Raw genomic sequence first — 16768 nt, 5'->3', positions numbered from 1 at the left:
AAAGCAATCTTGCTAACGGAGGCTCCCATACAAATGGGTTTTGTTCTGACTCTTAGGGATAGAGAAAGGCTTTAACACTCTGCATTTCCATTTTCCTCTCTGAGATCACAAAAATTATCACAAGCCTTTATCCTTGGGTTTACAATGGGCTTTAAAAGTCCCAAATGTGGTTTGTTGGTGTGATTGCTGTTAAGAGAAAAGCTTCAGCTGAATTAAATTTAAAAGAGTTTAATTGAGCAACGAACGATTTGTTATTCAGGCAGCCTCCCAAGCCAGAGTAGGCTCAGAGACTCCAGCACAGCCACATAGTGAAAGATTTATGAAGAGAAAAAGAAAAGTGAGATACAGAAAATGGACATGAGATAGAGAGCTGGATTGCTTATAGCTCGGAGTTTGCCTTATTTGAATGCGGTTTGAACAAGTGGGCCACATTTGATTGGCCAGAACTTGGTGATTGACCCAAGAGTATACTACAGTCCATTTACACTTCCATTTAGGCCATCATTCACGCTGCATGAGAAACCTTTAGGCCGAACTTAGAATATGTAAGAAGCCAGCTTTAGGCTAACCTTGATTTAACATTGCTCTTCTACTTACTTTTGCTCTTCTCTTTAGAGGCTTTCTGCTGTCTCCTAGACTGATGACTGGGTACAGACTGACAAACATTTTCTGTAATAAGCCATGCAGCAAAATCTTTACACTCTGCAGCCAGATGTACTCTGTTGCTTGTCAACTCTTCATTGCACCATGAAGTAGACATTGACAATGCATAAGTGAATAATCACAGCTGTGTTTCAATAAAATTTTACTTACAAAAGTGGATGGTGTGTTAGTATTGTCCCATAGGCAGTAATTTACTAACATCTTGGTTAGAATATTAATCTGGTGGGAACTTTTCCTGAGGACTTTGAATGAGCATGGGAATTAGTACTTCAGATGATAAAGTCATGCAGGTTCATCCAGACTTTTTCCCCCTTATCAGGATCTCTTGTATGTTCTATTAATGCGCTTTCTGTGTGATGGCACAAATAGCAAATTATTGCCCACTGCTTCAGAATCAGTACAAATGCACATTTTTAAAGCATTTCTTTGCTTCATCTATTACAATTTTATCTGCACAGTATGGATTACGGAGCAATGTTCTGAATTGTCTTTGGTGACAGTAATTTGTGTGTTGTATGCTGGAGTCCCAACCAAAGGCATTACTCTGCATGAAATTATTACCACAAAGGGGAGAGAAAAATGTCCTGAAACACGATAATTTCTACCAAGTTTCCTCTACTCTCTGACCTTTGAATTGGGGTAACCTGACCTTCCTAATATCCCTCTCTACCTATTATCTTAAAACCAACTCAGTGTCTCCACATTAACAGCACGTAAACCTATGAACACTCAAAGGTATTTTTATGGCCACCCTTCCAGATCCTCCTTGCTTTTTCTTAACTTACTTTTGCTTTGATAAAGTTATCATATGTTTCCAAATCCAGACTTCAACTATCCTCTCCGTGACCCCAGTTTGTACTAAGATGATCAGCTTTCTTCTGCTCCAAGATGGCCTCAGATCATTTGCATTATTTGTGAAGGAAACCAAAAATACTTCTCAAAATACTTAGGACTATTAAGTTAAACACACAGAAACTGCAGGGGAATATGCTGCCTCAGGCACTATTTGCCTGATGGCAGGACATAAATCCTTATTTACTGGAGAAAGCACTTGCTTTTCAGCCCAGAGAAGGCACCACCAGAAACCTGAGGAATCTGGGAACATCCCACATTTTCCCACCTTTAAATGACTGGGACTGCTTTCTCCTTTGCTTTTCACTGTAAAGGATTTATGGCTCTTTATTGAAACACTATTTAAACAAGGTTTCTAAGCCACAGCCTGGAGAGAGAAATACTTTTGAACTGAGGCCTATCCCTTATGATAGGTAGAGCACACATTAATAAACTGCTTGTTTTTCTCGTTAATTTGGCGTTTTCAGGAGAGTGTCAGCTAAGAACCTAAAACGGGAAATTTAAAAAATATATGTTTTCTCCCCTACAGCTATATTTGGGGCCCCACTTTCCACTCACAGCCACATCCTGCTTGCAGATCTGCTGCTGGGTTAACACAACATCATCTGCCAGTTGGTGTCATTTATTTGACATCTTGGGGCTACAGTACTCTGAAGGACACCCACTGCCCTTAACAGAAAAAATACTGCTGAGAAGATGGTTTAACAGGACTCTCACCCTACCAGAAGTTCAGTGCATTTTCCAGGATTTTCAAGGCTTCGATGTTGTCATGTTGCAAGCCCACTATCCACTTGTGTTTTTCCATGAATAATGAAGAAAACGTGAGTAGTCATGAATCTAATCATTGAGGTTAAGTAACCTAGTCATAGTCAAGAGGACAGCTAGTGTTAAACTCCTTCATATATATTTGAGAAAGGATTTATATATTGGTAATAACTTTCTGATATGGAAAGCCCTAGGTTTGTCAACTATTAATAACTGGGTGAATGCTTCAGGTAGTATTTAAACCAATTGCCATTTCATAGCAGACATTCTCCCATGTGGGAGATGCAGTAAAGTACTGGTAGCAATAGATGCTCCTACCAAGATCTCCTCCTGCAACTGCCACTCTGTGCACAGGAAAGGAGGGAGAAGAAGCCACCTTGCTTCCTCTTATATTTGACAATCATTCATCGGAATAGAGGTCCCTAATGACCCACATGTAAATCTGCTGGCTAAGAAAGTTCTAAGGTTGGAACTCCATTCAGATATCAACATTTGTAAGAAAAAAAAAAATTAAATATAACTTTGATATAAATTTTACTTTGATAAGATACCTACAGGAAAGAAACTGTTCATTTTCTCTAACAGGATGGAAAGCAAAAAACACTGGTGGGAGGTGGGAGGAGTCTGCACATTGTTTCACAACTCCTCTCTCCCTAGGGCAAAGCAGAGTGTGAGGAAGCCAGTACTAGTCAAGTGAAGCGACTCTAAGGACGGCCATTTTCCCTTACTGTCTTTGAAAATACTTCATTTTCTTAGCATTTCAGGAGATTATAACATCCGGTATTTCAGTTTCTGAGAGCTTTACTGATTGATTTTCCTACTCAAAACAATCCTCATTTCCTACATTTCTGAAGATCTCAAGATCTGGACTACTGTTGAAGAAATTTCCAGTAAGGTGAGTACTGTGGGTATTTTTGTAGAAAAGATCTAGATGTTTCCTTGAAATCCACAAAATCACAAGGGAAAAATTAATATTGGCTCTTCAGAGCAGTGGGGTGAAGGGAGTAGAGCTGGTATCAACTATATTCAGAAAAGTGAAAACTGCAGTTACTACTTCCAATTCTTTACTTACTTCAGAGATAGTAGATATCCTTTATTCTACAACTGGGGCACAAATGAAGGAATATGCATTTTGATCATTGCAGATTTTAAAACAAATTCTCTGAGTATATATTCTCTGAGGTTAGAAAGCTTGGTGGCCACAGGGGTCTAGGCAAAAGACAAGAAAATGATTTCATTCTTTTTTATGGTTGCATAGTATTCCACACTGTATATGCACAACATGGATATAGCTGGAGAATATTATCTTAAGTGAACTAACACAGGAATACCAAATACTGCATATTCTCACAAGTGGAAGCTAAACATTGAATGCATATGGACACAAGATGGGGACATTAGACACTGGGGACTGCTTGAGAGGGAAAGGTGGGAGCAGTCTGTGTATTAGAAGGCTATCTATCCGGTACTACGCTCACTACCTTGGTCATGGGATCTTTGTACAACAAGCCTCGGCGACACACAGTTGACTCATTTAACAAGCCTGCACATGTACTCCCTGAACCTAAAATGAAAGTAGAAGATAAAATAAGACAAGATAATGTGGTGCACAAAGTATCAGGAAATAATATTAAGTAAAAAAGGCATCTAGATGTAGAGCTGTGTTTTATGGTATTATCTCAATTTCACAAAACATATTCTCACACACAAACGTATGTGAGAACGTTTTGTAAGTAATATTCTACAAACGAAAACACAGTAGAAAATGTATCCATTTTGCAAACGCAATTATTCAAATAATTTGTGTCAATATTTTCATAAGTATGTTTAACTTTTACATAAGCATCGTTCTACACCAGGTGTAAAAGGCAGTTTTTCAGTCCTTTTAAGATTACTTCCTGCCCTCCTGAAAGTTAATGATTTTTTCTTTTTCTAGTGGCAATGTATAGGGGAGAGGCAGGGAAGTCAATTTGAAATAGATTTATATTGCAAAGTTTAGAATTTTTCGAAGTCTTTCTGTATAGCCTCGTGCAATATTTCAGTGTACTTGACTAGAATATGAGATTTTAAATGTTGATTTCAGAATTTATGTATGTTAGATAAATACTGCTATCAATTATGTTGCTCAAATTTGTAAAAATGTTATTTTTTTACTTTTTTCATTTAGTATTGGAAGATATAAAAACTCCTATTATAAGACGGTATTTTCCTGTACTTCTCTCAAATTTATATATATAATATATAGATATGCTCATATGCATATATATAATGTATATTACGTGTGGTATGTGATCATGCATACGTTTCTAAACATAAACATACACATATAAATATATATATTTGTGGCAATGTGTGTACATATGTGTGTATATGAAGATAAATATATTATATATCAATATATTATCATGAAAGACTATACAATAATGAAAAATAATATACATTTATTATTATTAGATAAATCTATAATTTAAATTATTGTATCTTCCCAGGAATTCACCCTTTTACCATGTGGTATCTGATAATACTCTTTGTCTTAAGATCTTTTTTAAAATGATTCTAACATAGATAAGCTGGCTTTCTTCTAGTTTCTCCTTGCACGATAACTTAAATTTCTTTTTCACTTTTCAGTGATCTTTCACTGACAACATACATACAGAAATTTTAAATCAAATTTGATAAAAGTTTTCATTTAATTAGTTAAGCTCTTTATGTATAGGCTAATAATTAACATATTTTGGCCTGTTTCTGCTATCTTCACTTCAATTTATAACTCTTCTATATTCTCCTACTTGCCTTTTTTTTTAAACTTACATTTCCATCTCACCCTCTAAGACAATTACATTAGTAAACTGTCACATTCTTTTTCTTCCCTCCCTCCACCATGTTGGTATACTTTCTGTTTCTCTTTTCTTTGATCAGGGCTTTCTTTTTAAGACATAGGCATACATAATCAAGTTCGTTTTTCATTCTTACTCGTCTTTTGGCCTGCAGCTTTTAAAAAATTTTTTTTTAATTTTCTATTGAAAAGTTCTTCCAAAAATGTTTCTGTGTGCATCTTTGTCTGGAAAAACTACTAAGGCCTTGAGGTTCAGAGAATAGTTTTCGGGGACCTTTTGTTTAAATATCATTTTGTTTAGATTGAAATTCTAGTTTTAAAAATTATTTTTTCCTTCAAGACAAGATGAGAGCATTTCTTTCGTACCTGGGAGGCTCGATATGTTTTTGAAAATCAGAACTTGGAGGTTTAAAAGATTATTTAATGCACATTTTTCTAGAAACCCCAATGTTATCAGTGTCATTACTGCAAAAACAAAAGCACTAATATTTCAGCATCAAAATATATGAATATTTGTGTTTAAGTGGAATAAATAAAAATCATACATAGCCTCCTGTAATCTCACATCTGGTTTCATTTTGCAAGTTAATTGTGTTGTCATACTCACAAAACAAATCAAAACATCCCATTTCTAAACTTTTTGTTTAGCAATTTATATGGGATTTTGGACCAGCATTATATAAAAATGATTCCATTCTCCTGTTTCAAGTAGATTTGTTGTTGAGAATCAGTTTCAATCTAATTTTTGGATCTTTGCAGGTGATATATTCTTCATTCTCAGAGGCGTATGGAGTATGTATTTGTTTTTTATATGCTTCAGTTTCACTATATGTCTTTGTATAGATTTTTTCCTTCATTCTATGCTTTTCAATCTGAGGACACTCATGTTCTCTCAAGAAGAAAGCAATTAACAGCCCCAGGAATTTAAATATCTTAATTACATAAGAGGTACACAAATACATTCTTTCTATAATTAAAATATTTGTTTTGGTATTTGTTTTTATTGAGATGGAGTTTTGCTTTTGTCACTCAAGCTGGAGTGCAGTGGCATGATCTCTGCTCACTGCAGACTCCAACTCCCAGGTTCAGGTGATTCTGTTGCCTCAGCCTTCCAAGTGGCTTGGATTACAGGCACCCACCACCATGCCTGGCTAACTTTTGTACTTTTAATAGAGACAGGGATTCACCATGATGGCCAGGCTGGTCTTGAATTCTTGACCTCAGGTGAACTGCCTCCCTCGGCCTCACAAAGTGCTGTGATAATTTAAAAAGGAATTAGGAATCCATAGCATGCTTTGTGTGTCATCATGTGCTAAAGTGCACTGGTGCTAAAGAGGTCCAGAGGAGTAATACTGTGTCCTTAAGGGGACTCTGAAAATTTCTAGAAGGCAAACTCTCAGTTGAGTCTTAAAGGTTGTAGGAGAGGTAGTTAGAGAGAGGAATGTGGGAATAGCTTTCCAGGCAATGAGAAGAGAATTAGCAAAGTCATGAAGCATGAAAATGTTTTATACTTCTGAATCGTAAGATATAAGGAACACACAAGTGCCAGAAGTTTAAAAAAGAAAAAAGAATGCAGATTATTCAAAGTTTTCTGAAACCAATACAAGAAGCAAGGAATGTATTGAAAAGAAAATGAGCAAATATTGAAACATTTCAGTGGGATAAAAATGTGTTTTATAGAGATAAATGTGGATCTGTTAAATGAAAATGAAATAGACAAATCGAGCCTAAAAGAAAAATCAAGCAACTATCAAAATATTCCAGCCAATAAATCCTGTGTTCTGCAATAGAGAAAATGTAGATGTCCAGGAAAGTGATAGTTTTATGGGCACAGAGGACAAATACGGCAGGGTCCAACACCAAGGAAGAGGATACTAATGATAGCTGACAAGAGAAGAGTTAAGGAGAATAGGGTCTGTGTCCCAGCATGAAACTGTAGTGCTGTAGCAGAAAGTTATTCATATAAGATGGGAGGCTGCAGCCCATTTACACCTAGGCCACTCCAGTCATAGTGGTGGGTGTGGGAAGATTTAAGAAACAACAGGCAGGTTTTGGGGGATAGGCCCCAGCCCCAATAAAGGATGGGAAGAGGAACCAAGGACTTTGACACTGCACAGCCCATACTCTAAACACTGAGACAATTGCTTGTTCACAGACCTCCTCCTAACACCTGGACCCAATTCAACTATCCTCATTCAATGGGAAGAATTACTTGGACATTCCTAAAGAAACAGTTCTTCACACTCAATTTCTACAGTAACACATTTGGTCATTAAGTCCTTCTTTATCACACATATTCATGAACAACTCTTTCTTATGGGCCACTCATTCACAGAGGCATACATCTTCTTTTAAATTGTCTGTATATGTGTGTAACACTGTCTACCATTTTTCTCTTGTAGGCTCACTTATATCTTTAGAGATGGCAAATAACTACAAGAAAATTGTTCTACTAAAAGGATTGGAGGTCATCAATGATTATCATTTTAGAATTGTTAAGTCCTTACTGAGCAATGATTTAAAACTTAATCCAAAAATGAAAGAAGAGTATGACAAAATTCAGATTGCTGACTTGATGGAAGAAAAGTTCCCAGGTGATGCTGGTTTGGGCAAACTAATAGAATTCTTCAAAGAAATACCAACACTGGGAGACCTTGCTGAAACTCTTAAAAGAGAAAAGTTAAAAGGTAATTGGGAAGAGGGAACACCCACCTGCTGCAACCATCCCCACCCTTCCCAACCTTGATTAGAATGCCACCTTGGTCATAGCTGATACATCCTTTTCCCAATTTGTGACTCACTGGCCGTGACATTGTTGGCACTTCAGATGCCAACAAGTTGACAACTTATGGCATTCCATTACTAATGTGGATTGACGTATATCAGAATATCGGAGTTGAGGTGCAGTAAAAGAACAAAAAGGAGAGGGGGTTGAAGACAGACTGAGACTTCTAGTACATTTGACAGATTACATAATGACAAAATAAAATTATAAAAAAATTGTTGTTTATATCTGAGATATGTACATTTAGCCAATTAATGTGTCCATTCTATTGAGAATATTCAACACATCATCATTCTTTATAATACAAAAGATAACATAGTATTTAAATGTAAGCATTGCTCCTGGTAGTATGAAGACCTCCTCTCTTGTCATATCATTGAGTTAAAATAATTAAAACAAAGTCGGCCGGGCGTGGTAGCTCAGGCCTGTAACCCCAGCACTTTGGGAGGCCAAGGCAGTTGGATCACGAGGTCAGAAGATCGAGACCATCCTGGCTAACAAGGTGAAACCCCGTCTCTACTAAAAAATACAAAAAATATTAGCCAGGCATGGTGGCAGGTGCCTGTAGTCCCAGCTACTTGGGGGGCTGAGGCAGGAGAACGGTGGCGTGAACCTGTGGGGCGGAGCTTGCAGGGAGCCGAGATCGCGCCACTGCACTCCAGCCTGGGTGACAGAGTGAGACTCTGTCTCAAAAAAATAAAATAAAAAATAAAAAAGTCAAAAGTCACAATATCTCACCTCACAAACCTATATAACATCTCCTTTCACTGGTTTCTGTAATTTGAATAGATTATCTGGAGAATGTGACTAAGCAGTCAGCATTATGAGAACCTTACATTTTAAAAGGAAATGATAGAAGAATAGGATTGGGAAGGGGTTTGACTGAGGCCCATAGAGTTCAGAGGACAGGAAGGATGTCCTCACTGCACAGAGGAGGAGTGATGAAAGCACTGAAGAGTATGAGTCAGTGTTTGTGCCTTTGTTTCTCCTGCTGGCCTCCTGGAAGCCAGACTAGGCTAATGCAACAGAGGTAGACTAAAACACACCTGAACTCTCAAGCAGGCGCTAAGAGCAAACAGTATTGAAACTGCTTCAGCTGTCTGCGATCATCTGCTCTGGGTTTATACATCTTCCTTTTTTCTGCATTAGTTGTGAATAAAATTGAATCCATTCCAGTCAAAGGAACAACCCCATCTAAAACGAGGAAACACAAAGAAGTGGATCCTGCTACACCTGCATCCACCACAAGCAACACACTCACAGCTAAAGGAGCAGAGGAGACTCTTGGACCTCAGGTAAGCTTCAGGAAGAGGAGCAGGCTTCAAGTCTCACAGTGGAAGCTCCGCTATGGCTCTTCCACTCAATCTCTCCAGCAGACAGTTATTTCTTCCTATGGTTCCCATCAAGTTTCAGATTTATCAAATTACATAATAATTGATCATCTTCTTTCTGCGAGGCAACAAGTTAAATGCTTTAGTAAACATAATGTAAATATGTATGAAATAAGTATATTTTCATCCCCAATAGAGAAGGATTTAACTTGAGAGTCAGATAAAAAAATGTTTCCTGTGTTTACAAAAGCCTAGTTTTTAAACTACAAGTCAGCATATCCCAAAATACAAGTAATTAAGGAGTGATGTGTGTTACTTTCTCCGCTCCCCTTTTTAAAATGAAACCATCTATGCCCTGTTCTTTCAATTGGCCTGGGGATGTACAACACCCACTTAAGTTTTCAAGAAAAATAATTTATATATAATAAACATCCTGCCTTGTAATGAAAATGTGTTCTGCTTCACTTGACACTGAAAATAATTAACAAGAAAAATAAACTACTTGTAGAAAAGAAGAAAACCATCTGAAGAAGAGACTGGAACCAAAAGGAGTAAGATGTCCAAAGAGCAGACTCAGCCTTCCTGCTCTGCAGAAGCCAGCACGTCCACAGCCATGGGCTGTTCCCCACCTCCCCAGACCTCATCATCAGCTCCACCCAACACTTCCTCAACTGAGGTACACTCTTCCTGGTCCCCTTGTGATTCATTTTCTTAACCCAAAATGTAGGAATCTGATTTCATCCTCTACTGAAAAATGACATCAATAATCAGCCAGTAAATCAAATGTATAGATTGAGAATTCACTGCATTTTAATCTTTTGCTTCCAAAGGGATACTTGATGAACTTGACATTATCTCTGACTGCAGAAAGTTTTCTGTCCTGTGTTGTCTGGGGAAGAGAGAGAGAGCTGTGGAATCTGGAACTTTCAGCAATGGACTCACTGTCTACTGCCCCCATCTGTTTCACACCCCTTCCCTTTGCTCACTAATTTGTTCAATTTTCTTTGACATACACCATGCTCCTTTTTCCTTTAGGATTTTCGCACACCTTATTTCTTTCACCTTAAAACTCTTACTGGTCAACTTTATCCACCCTCTGGATCCCAATACTGAGACCTTATCCTCAGGGAATCCTCACTTAGACTCCTGTAACTTAGGCTAAATCTTCATGGTGTTCTGTTTCCTAGGAATTTCTTTCTATTCTACTGTTTATGACAACTCAAGTTAAGAAGTGTTTATATTTCCCACCTACTCAACGTAGTTCCAAGATTAGGGTTAGTTTGTAATTCTGTGGACCACCGTAAACCAGGGCCTACTTCAGTGTCTGCCTCATGGGAAACTTCCAATAAATACCTTTACTCAATGAAAAAATGAAAAACCAGTGGCTCACGCCTGTATTCCCAGGACTTTGGGAGGCTGAAGCAGGTGGATTGCCTGAGGTCAGGAGTCCGAGACCAGTCTGGCTAACATGATGAAACACCGTCTCTACTAAAAATAGAAAAAAATTAGCTGGATGCGGTGGCATGCACCTGTAATCCCAACCACTTGAGAGGCTGAGGCATGGGAATCGCTTGAACCAGGGAGGTGGAGGTTGCAGTGAGCTGAGATCGCACCACTGCACTCCAGCCTGGGCAACAGAGTGAGACTCCGTCTCAAAATAAAAAAGTAAAAAAAAAAAAAAAAGAACCATATTCTAAGATATGAACCACTGCAGCTAAGCAAATGACAAATAAAGGTCATCTGACTCAGTCAAAGATACCTATTGTGAGGCCAAAAGTTGTAAAAACAAAGAGAAGTGATGGAATAGGGAAGAGAGCTCAGGAGTTTGGGAAAATGTAGGCAGACAGAAGATGATACACCAAGACTTACAAATGAAAGAAAGTAAACTACAATTAATAATTGCATGATTCTGATAATCCTTATAATGTTGTACTCGTCTCAAATTTGGACAGGTCAGCCTTACTGTATGCATGTATCAGCAATAGTCTAAAAACTAATTGAAACTCTAATGAGCTTTATTATAAAAAAGAATGTTCTGTATTTCTGGTACACAATAGAGGAGATCAACTATGATAGGCAACAAGTGATGAAACCACAACACCAACCTTAATTGGAACATGCTCTATTCCCTTTTCTCTTACATTAGATTTTGTATTAATATAAGACTATTTCAGAAAAAAAAGGAATAAATGCAGACAAACCGGATCAAACCTAATTAAATTTACATGAAATTCCAGCATCCATAATTTGCCACATTTCTCTATATACCCTCTCATATTTACTCCTATGTATACACATATTTTTTCTGAAAATACCGTAATACAATGTAATGTCCTATTATGTCTCTCTGAGCAGTTATTATGATCCCCTTCATGCAGGTCCTGTATTCATGTGGCTCCTTGTGAGGTTGCATATTGGTTACTATTAATATTCGCATGGATGAGTCTACGGTTACTCATTAACTTGCATTGGGAAAGGACTTTTCTGTGTTAGGCTGAATGGGTCGCATGGATGAAAAGTCAGATCAAATAAAGTCCAATCACTCACAGATGATCACTGTATATGGTATTCCAGATCAGACCACTCAGGAGCTGCTGGTTTGCAAATGAGGCCTACCTATTCCTCCAGTGCTTTTTCTTGAAATTGAACAACTTTTCCTTCATTAATGTGTTCTGCTGCAATTTAAGGAAACCTGGATGTTATAGAGAAAGGGTATTAAAGACAATCCACTCTGATCCTTGGTTTTCTGCCCACATGCTACCTCCTGGAGCCCTGACATTGAGAAAGGCTGCAATGGTGGAAATGACACTCTGTAGAGAGTGTCTGTAGCCTGAACCTACTGAGATGAGGGCATTCTGAGGGGTTTAGCCCACAGGTATTCTCACCTGCTTTAACAGTATTTATCTTAGGCAGGAAAAGTATGAGTTGTATGCTAAAAATTGCCCTGTCTACATTGGTAATAACTAAACACCACTGATGTATGTGGTTTGTGGTGGATACCCTTTACCATTTTCAGTGCTATTCAATTGTATTTTGTCTATTTTTATGCTCTGGCATTTTAAGCTGGTAAGAGTAAAACTACAATTCATTATTTTATCCTAAATTTATTTTAAGTTACTTCATGATAATCAGCTCAGCATCCACTTGTCTTATGTTGCTATTATATCTTACATTTTAAGGATTATTCTGTTTAGAGAAGAGTCTTCCTTTACCATGTGGTCTCCTATATTACTGCATCTGGCTATGAGACTACTTCAGGATATCCTCTCCTTCCGTGTATCCTGGCCCTAGCTCTACACATCTATAACCGTTTTGGGGCCCAATGCTGTGACTTGAGGTCATTGAAGAGCAATTCTGTATTCCTCACTCAACAATTTCTTTTTTGTATTCCTTTTTTATCATGCACAGAGCCTAAAACCATTGGCCAACCGTCAGGCAACTCCCAGTAAAAATATTTCCCCAAAAGACCCAATGATCGTGATGGTACTAAGTGCAACAAAGATATTTAAATATGAATTCTCAGAAAATGAGCAAAGAAGAATGTTTCATGCTACAGTGGCTACGCAGACACAGTTCTTTCATGTGAAGGTTTTAAACATCAACTTGAAGGGGAAATTCATTAAAAAAAGGATCATCATTATATCAAATTATTCTAAACATAATAGTCTCCTAGAGGTGAATGAAGCCTCTTCTGTATCTGAAGCTGGTCCTGACCAAATGTTTGAGGTTCCAAAGGACATCATCATAAGAGCAAAGAAAACTCCAAAGATCAATATTCTTCACAAACAAACTTCAGGATATATTGTATATGGATTATATATGCTACATACGGTAAGGCATCAAAGCTGTTTTGTTGCATTTTCTACAATAACATGTGAAGTTAAAACCCCTGATGTGCTAAATGGAAGTTTGCATATTTACTTAACATTAGAACTCAGGACTCTCTCAAAACTACTGACAAGTAAATAAAGTCTTCTTCAAGGTTAAGACCAGGATTAGGAGAACTATTAATGTTCTCATTCCCATGTTTTTCTTTCCAAAATATCACCCTGAAGTTCTTTAGTAAAACATTCACTGAGAAACCTTGAGACTTCATCAGCTATGACTACCTATTATGAGTCATAATGATCAAGGATAGTGAGGGATCTAGATCCATACAAACATAATAGTAAACTTATTTCTTTGATTATAATCTCAATTGTAGCAAAAATCACATTATTTTCATTTTGAATAAAGTATTGTCCTTTGAGGCTTGAGTTCCAGTTTTGACAATCAGGGCAAGAAATGAATTGACTGATTATACCTGGAAATCAACTGCAGAAAACAGGTAGGACAATGTTCTGACCAAATGAAGCCTATTCATCAAAAAGTATTGAACAACTGAGAAATATAAATTTGGATGATACTTGGAAAGTCAAGTAATCTGTACTCGTATATTAGATATGTCACAAAAAAAAGAGCAGAATAATTTTTCTGATATGTTACTGTCAAAATTTATGAAACTAGTTAGCATGAGACATTCCAACTCAGAAAACCAGTCTATACCTGGCTATTGATTCCAGTAATTTCTTACATGATCAACAGCTCTCAATCTGTTACATTTATTTTCTAGAATGACCTCTTATTTTAGCAGCGTTGCTTTCTGTACACACTCTTAAAGAAATTATCCTTAGAAATATACATCCAGAACGATGAGTAATAGCCTTGATGAGCAAGAAATTGGAATGTTTGAACTTAAGGACCTGATTTCGGAATGGGAGATGTTGAAAGAGATTCAGTAAATGGAGAAAGTCAAAAAAGTAATTAGATAGTTACTAAAAGCTTGTTTTTTATTACAGATTCCTCATAACATAGCAAACAATTAGTTGTAACAGATGCCCATTCTTTTTGCATGGGGCAGAGGCCAAATAAGCCTACCAGGGACTTCAGGTTCCTTTGTATCAAGGTGCTTTGGGAAGCATAGCTGTCTTGGAGGTGAAAGAAGTTGAAACTGGGAAGATAACTCATTGCTCTAGAACTGTAATAGAAATACTTAGAACGGGCCGGGCGCGGTGGCTCAAGCCTGTAATCCCAGCACTTTGGGAGGCCGAGACGGGCGGATCACGAGGTCAGGAGATCGAGACCATCCTGGCTAACACGGTGAAACCCCGTCTCTACTAAAAAATACAAAAAACTAGCCGGGCGAGGTGGCGGGCGCCTGTAGTCCCAGCTACTCGGGAGGCTGAGGCAGGAGAATGGTCTAAACCTGGGAGGCGGAGCTTGCAGTGAGCTGAGATCCGGCCACTGCACCCCAGCCTGGGCGACAGAGCAAGACTCTGTCTCAAAAAAAAAAAAAAAAAAAAAAAGAAAAGAAATACTTAGAACGTTAAGGACTTAAACAAAAAGAATATTGAGGGAGAGCTCTGTGAGACGGTCTAGACTAAGGTATATGTATTGTATGTTGATACAGTACTAGGAGTTGCTGTCTTGCATCTTGTTTTTAATCTGTCACAAGAGACTTTCCCTTATGTACAGTAGTTACTATGTTCTCACAACATGATATTAATTTTTTGTTGTAGAAAATTGTAAATAGGAAGACAACAATCTATGAAATTCAGGATAAAACAGGAAGTATGACTGTAATAGGAAAAGGAGAATGCCACGATATCCCCTGTGAAAAAGGAGATAAGCTTCAACTCTTCTGCTTTCGACTGAGAAAGAGGGAAAATATGTCAAAATTGATGTCAGAAATGCATAGTTTCATCCAGGTGAGAAATAAACAAATATTAGTTTTCCAAAGATGAAAATCATTTGCTTTAAGTTTTAGGAAACCATACTTCTGTTGTTTTACACTTAAAATTCTACAAGTTTATGAGAAACCAAATGATGCCCTTGCACTTATACTTAGAGAAAATTATTAAAATATATTAAAAGAATGACATTAATTATCTTCTTCAAAAAGACATGAAACTTGTGCTAACTACTAAAATATTTGAAGAAATTCAGAGGGCACAGGACTAATTGAAGTTAGTTATCAAAACCAAGTTCTTTGCAGTAAGATAGGCTTGGTATATATTTTGCTCATTTAGGTGCATGATATTAGAGAAATAGCTTACATGTTCCTCATAAGATTGGCTTGAAAATTAAATGAGATCATGGATATACATTTTGTATCCCGTTGCCTTCCTTGTACATTATGACAAACCAGTATGCACTAGATACTACTGCTCTTAACAAGGTAAAGACAGACATTGGAAAGACTTCAGGCAGATAAAATGTTGCATACAAATATTAAAAGTGAGAAACAGCATAGTGAGTTCTGTACAACTTTGGCATATGTGGAAAGGTAAGAAAAACTCATGCAAGACAGGTAACAAGTAGTCCTTTTCTCATCTGTCTTATGCCATAAAGACAAAAATGGAGTTCATTTTAAAAAATAAGTAAATAAAGATGTTATTTGACTAAGAATGTTAGATCATTTTACATTTTAGCAAAAAAATATATTGGCAGTTGCCTGGAGGAATACATTAGATAGAGGCAATTTTTAAAGGTAATGACATCTATTAGAATTTAATAAAGGATGATAGTCTCACATATTTAAAGATGTTGTGCTTCCCCTAATATTAAAAAACATTAAACAAAAAAAATGAATACTTTCAGATACACAAAAATACAAGCCAGAGAAGCCATGACTCCAGGAGCATGGCACTAGCCCAGGAACGGAGTCAGCATCCAAAACCTTCAGAGGCTGGCACAACCCTACCTGAAAGCCGTCCCAAGACTCCTCAGATGCCGCCAACAACCCCATCCAGCAGTTCCTTCACCAAGGTACAATTTCCTGGGTCCCATGCCTCATATCTCCCAAACATAAATTACAGGGATCATTAGACTGTTAAAAGAGTTTCTCTTCCACAATCTCTTGATAAAATTAAATCACCCATGTGTTTACTGAATGCATGCAGTGAGATACTACCACATCACAGTCTTTGCTATCTAAAATATATCTGTGCAATGATTGCTGACCTCAAGAGGGCTAATATCTTGTGTTGCTCCACCTACTGAGAGGGGGAGGGGTAATGTCCAGACAAACAGAGATGAAGACAAAGAGTGCGTTATGACCCACATTCCAATTTCTTTCACAACTTCCCCCTTTGCTTATTGGTACTATTTCTGAATTTATTTTCAGCATTCCAAGTTGAAATAAATATTCCAAGTATATATTTGGAAACATGCTATTTCATTGTTGGGAATCCATTTCTCCCATCTCATCGCTGGCAAGAATTTCCTTAAATTTCAGATGCCAGCTTAAATATTTTCCTCTGGCAAGTCCTCAATGATACAAGATAGCAGAACTGATGAGTGCTTCTACCCTTTACTTTTACAGGGCCTCCTGTCAATAAGAGTAAATTACTAATTTCACAGAAGTGAAGAGAGAGGCTTATTATATAAGATGTTTTCCATACTTCTTGATCTGGGATTTCCCTTAATAGGGTCAGTGTAGCACATGATATATTTGTAGAACAGAAAAAAACTACAAGTCCCAGCATAGAACATGTA

The 16768-nt window shown here is 37.4% G+C and overlaps 1 protein-coding gene and 1 long non-coding RNA gene across 4 annotated transcripts in view; one reads left to right on the top strand and one right to left on the bottom strand.

Moving 5' to 3' along the window:
• LOC123575526 (uncharacterized) overlaps positions 1 to 16221 on the bottom strand; it is a 189399-nt gene extending 173178 nt beyond the window's left edge. The window contains exon 1 of the long non-coding RNA XR_012434902.1: positions 15975 to 16221. This is a non-coding gene — a long non-coding RNA (uncharacterized lncRNA). The remainder of the gene's footprint in view (positions 1 to 15974) is intronic.
• The window catches only part of PYHIN1 (pyrin and HIN domain family member 1), a 39385-nt gene continuing 24742 nt past the window's right edge, over positions 2126 to 16768 (top strand). The window contains exons 1-8 of one of the 3 annotated variants that reach the window (XM_005541320.5): positions 2126 to 2336; positions 3037 to 3175; positions 7519 to 7803; positions 9051 to 9196; positions 9741 to 9908; positions 12641 to 13063; positions 14791 to 14979; positions 15872 to 16039. In XM_005541320.5, coding sequence (XP_005541377.3) covers positions 7539 to 7803; positions 9051 to 9196; positions 9741 to 9908; positions 12641 to 13063; positions 14791 to 14979; positions 15872 to 16039 — 1359 coding nt within the window. In that variant the 5' untranslated portion in view covers positions 2126 to 2336; positions 3037 to 3175; positions 7519 to 7538. Of the gene's footprint in view, positions 2337 to 2961; positions 3176 to 7518; positions 7804 to 9050; positions 9197 to 9740; positions 9909 to 12640; positions 13064 to 14790; positions 14980 to 15871; positions 16040 to 16768 lie in introns of those variants that run through there. The other 2 variants (XM_015455117.4, XM_074039890.1) reach the window with 2 other exon arrangements.

Source organism: Macaca fascicularis, chromosome 1, assembly GCF_037993035.2.
Source record: "Macaca fascicularis isolate 582-1 chromosome 1, T2T-MFA8v1.1".
NCBI classification, from domain to species: domain Eukaryota; kingdom Metazoa; phylum Chordata; class Mammalia; order Primates; family Cercopithecidae; genus Macaca; species Macaca fascicularis.
Note: the sequence above shows the minus strand (reverse complement) of the source record. Positions and strands in the feature narration are given on the sequence as shown.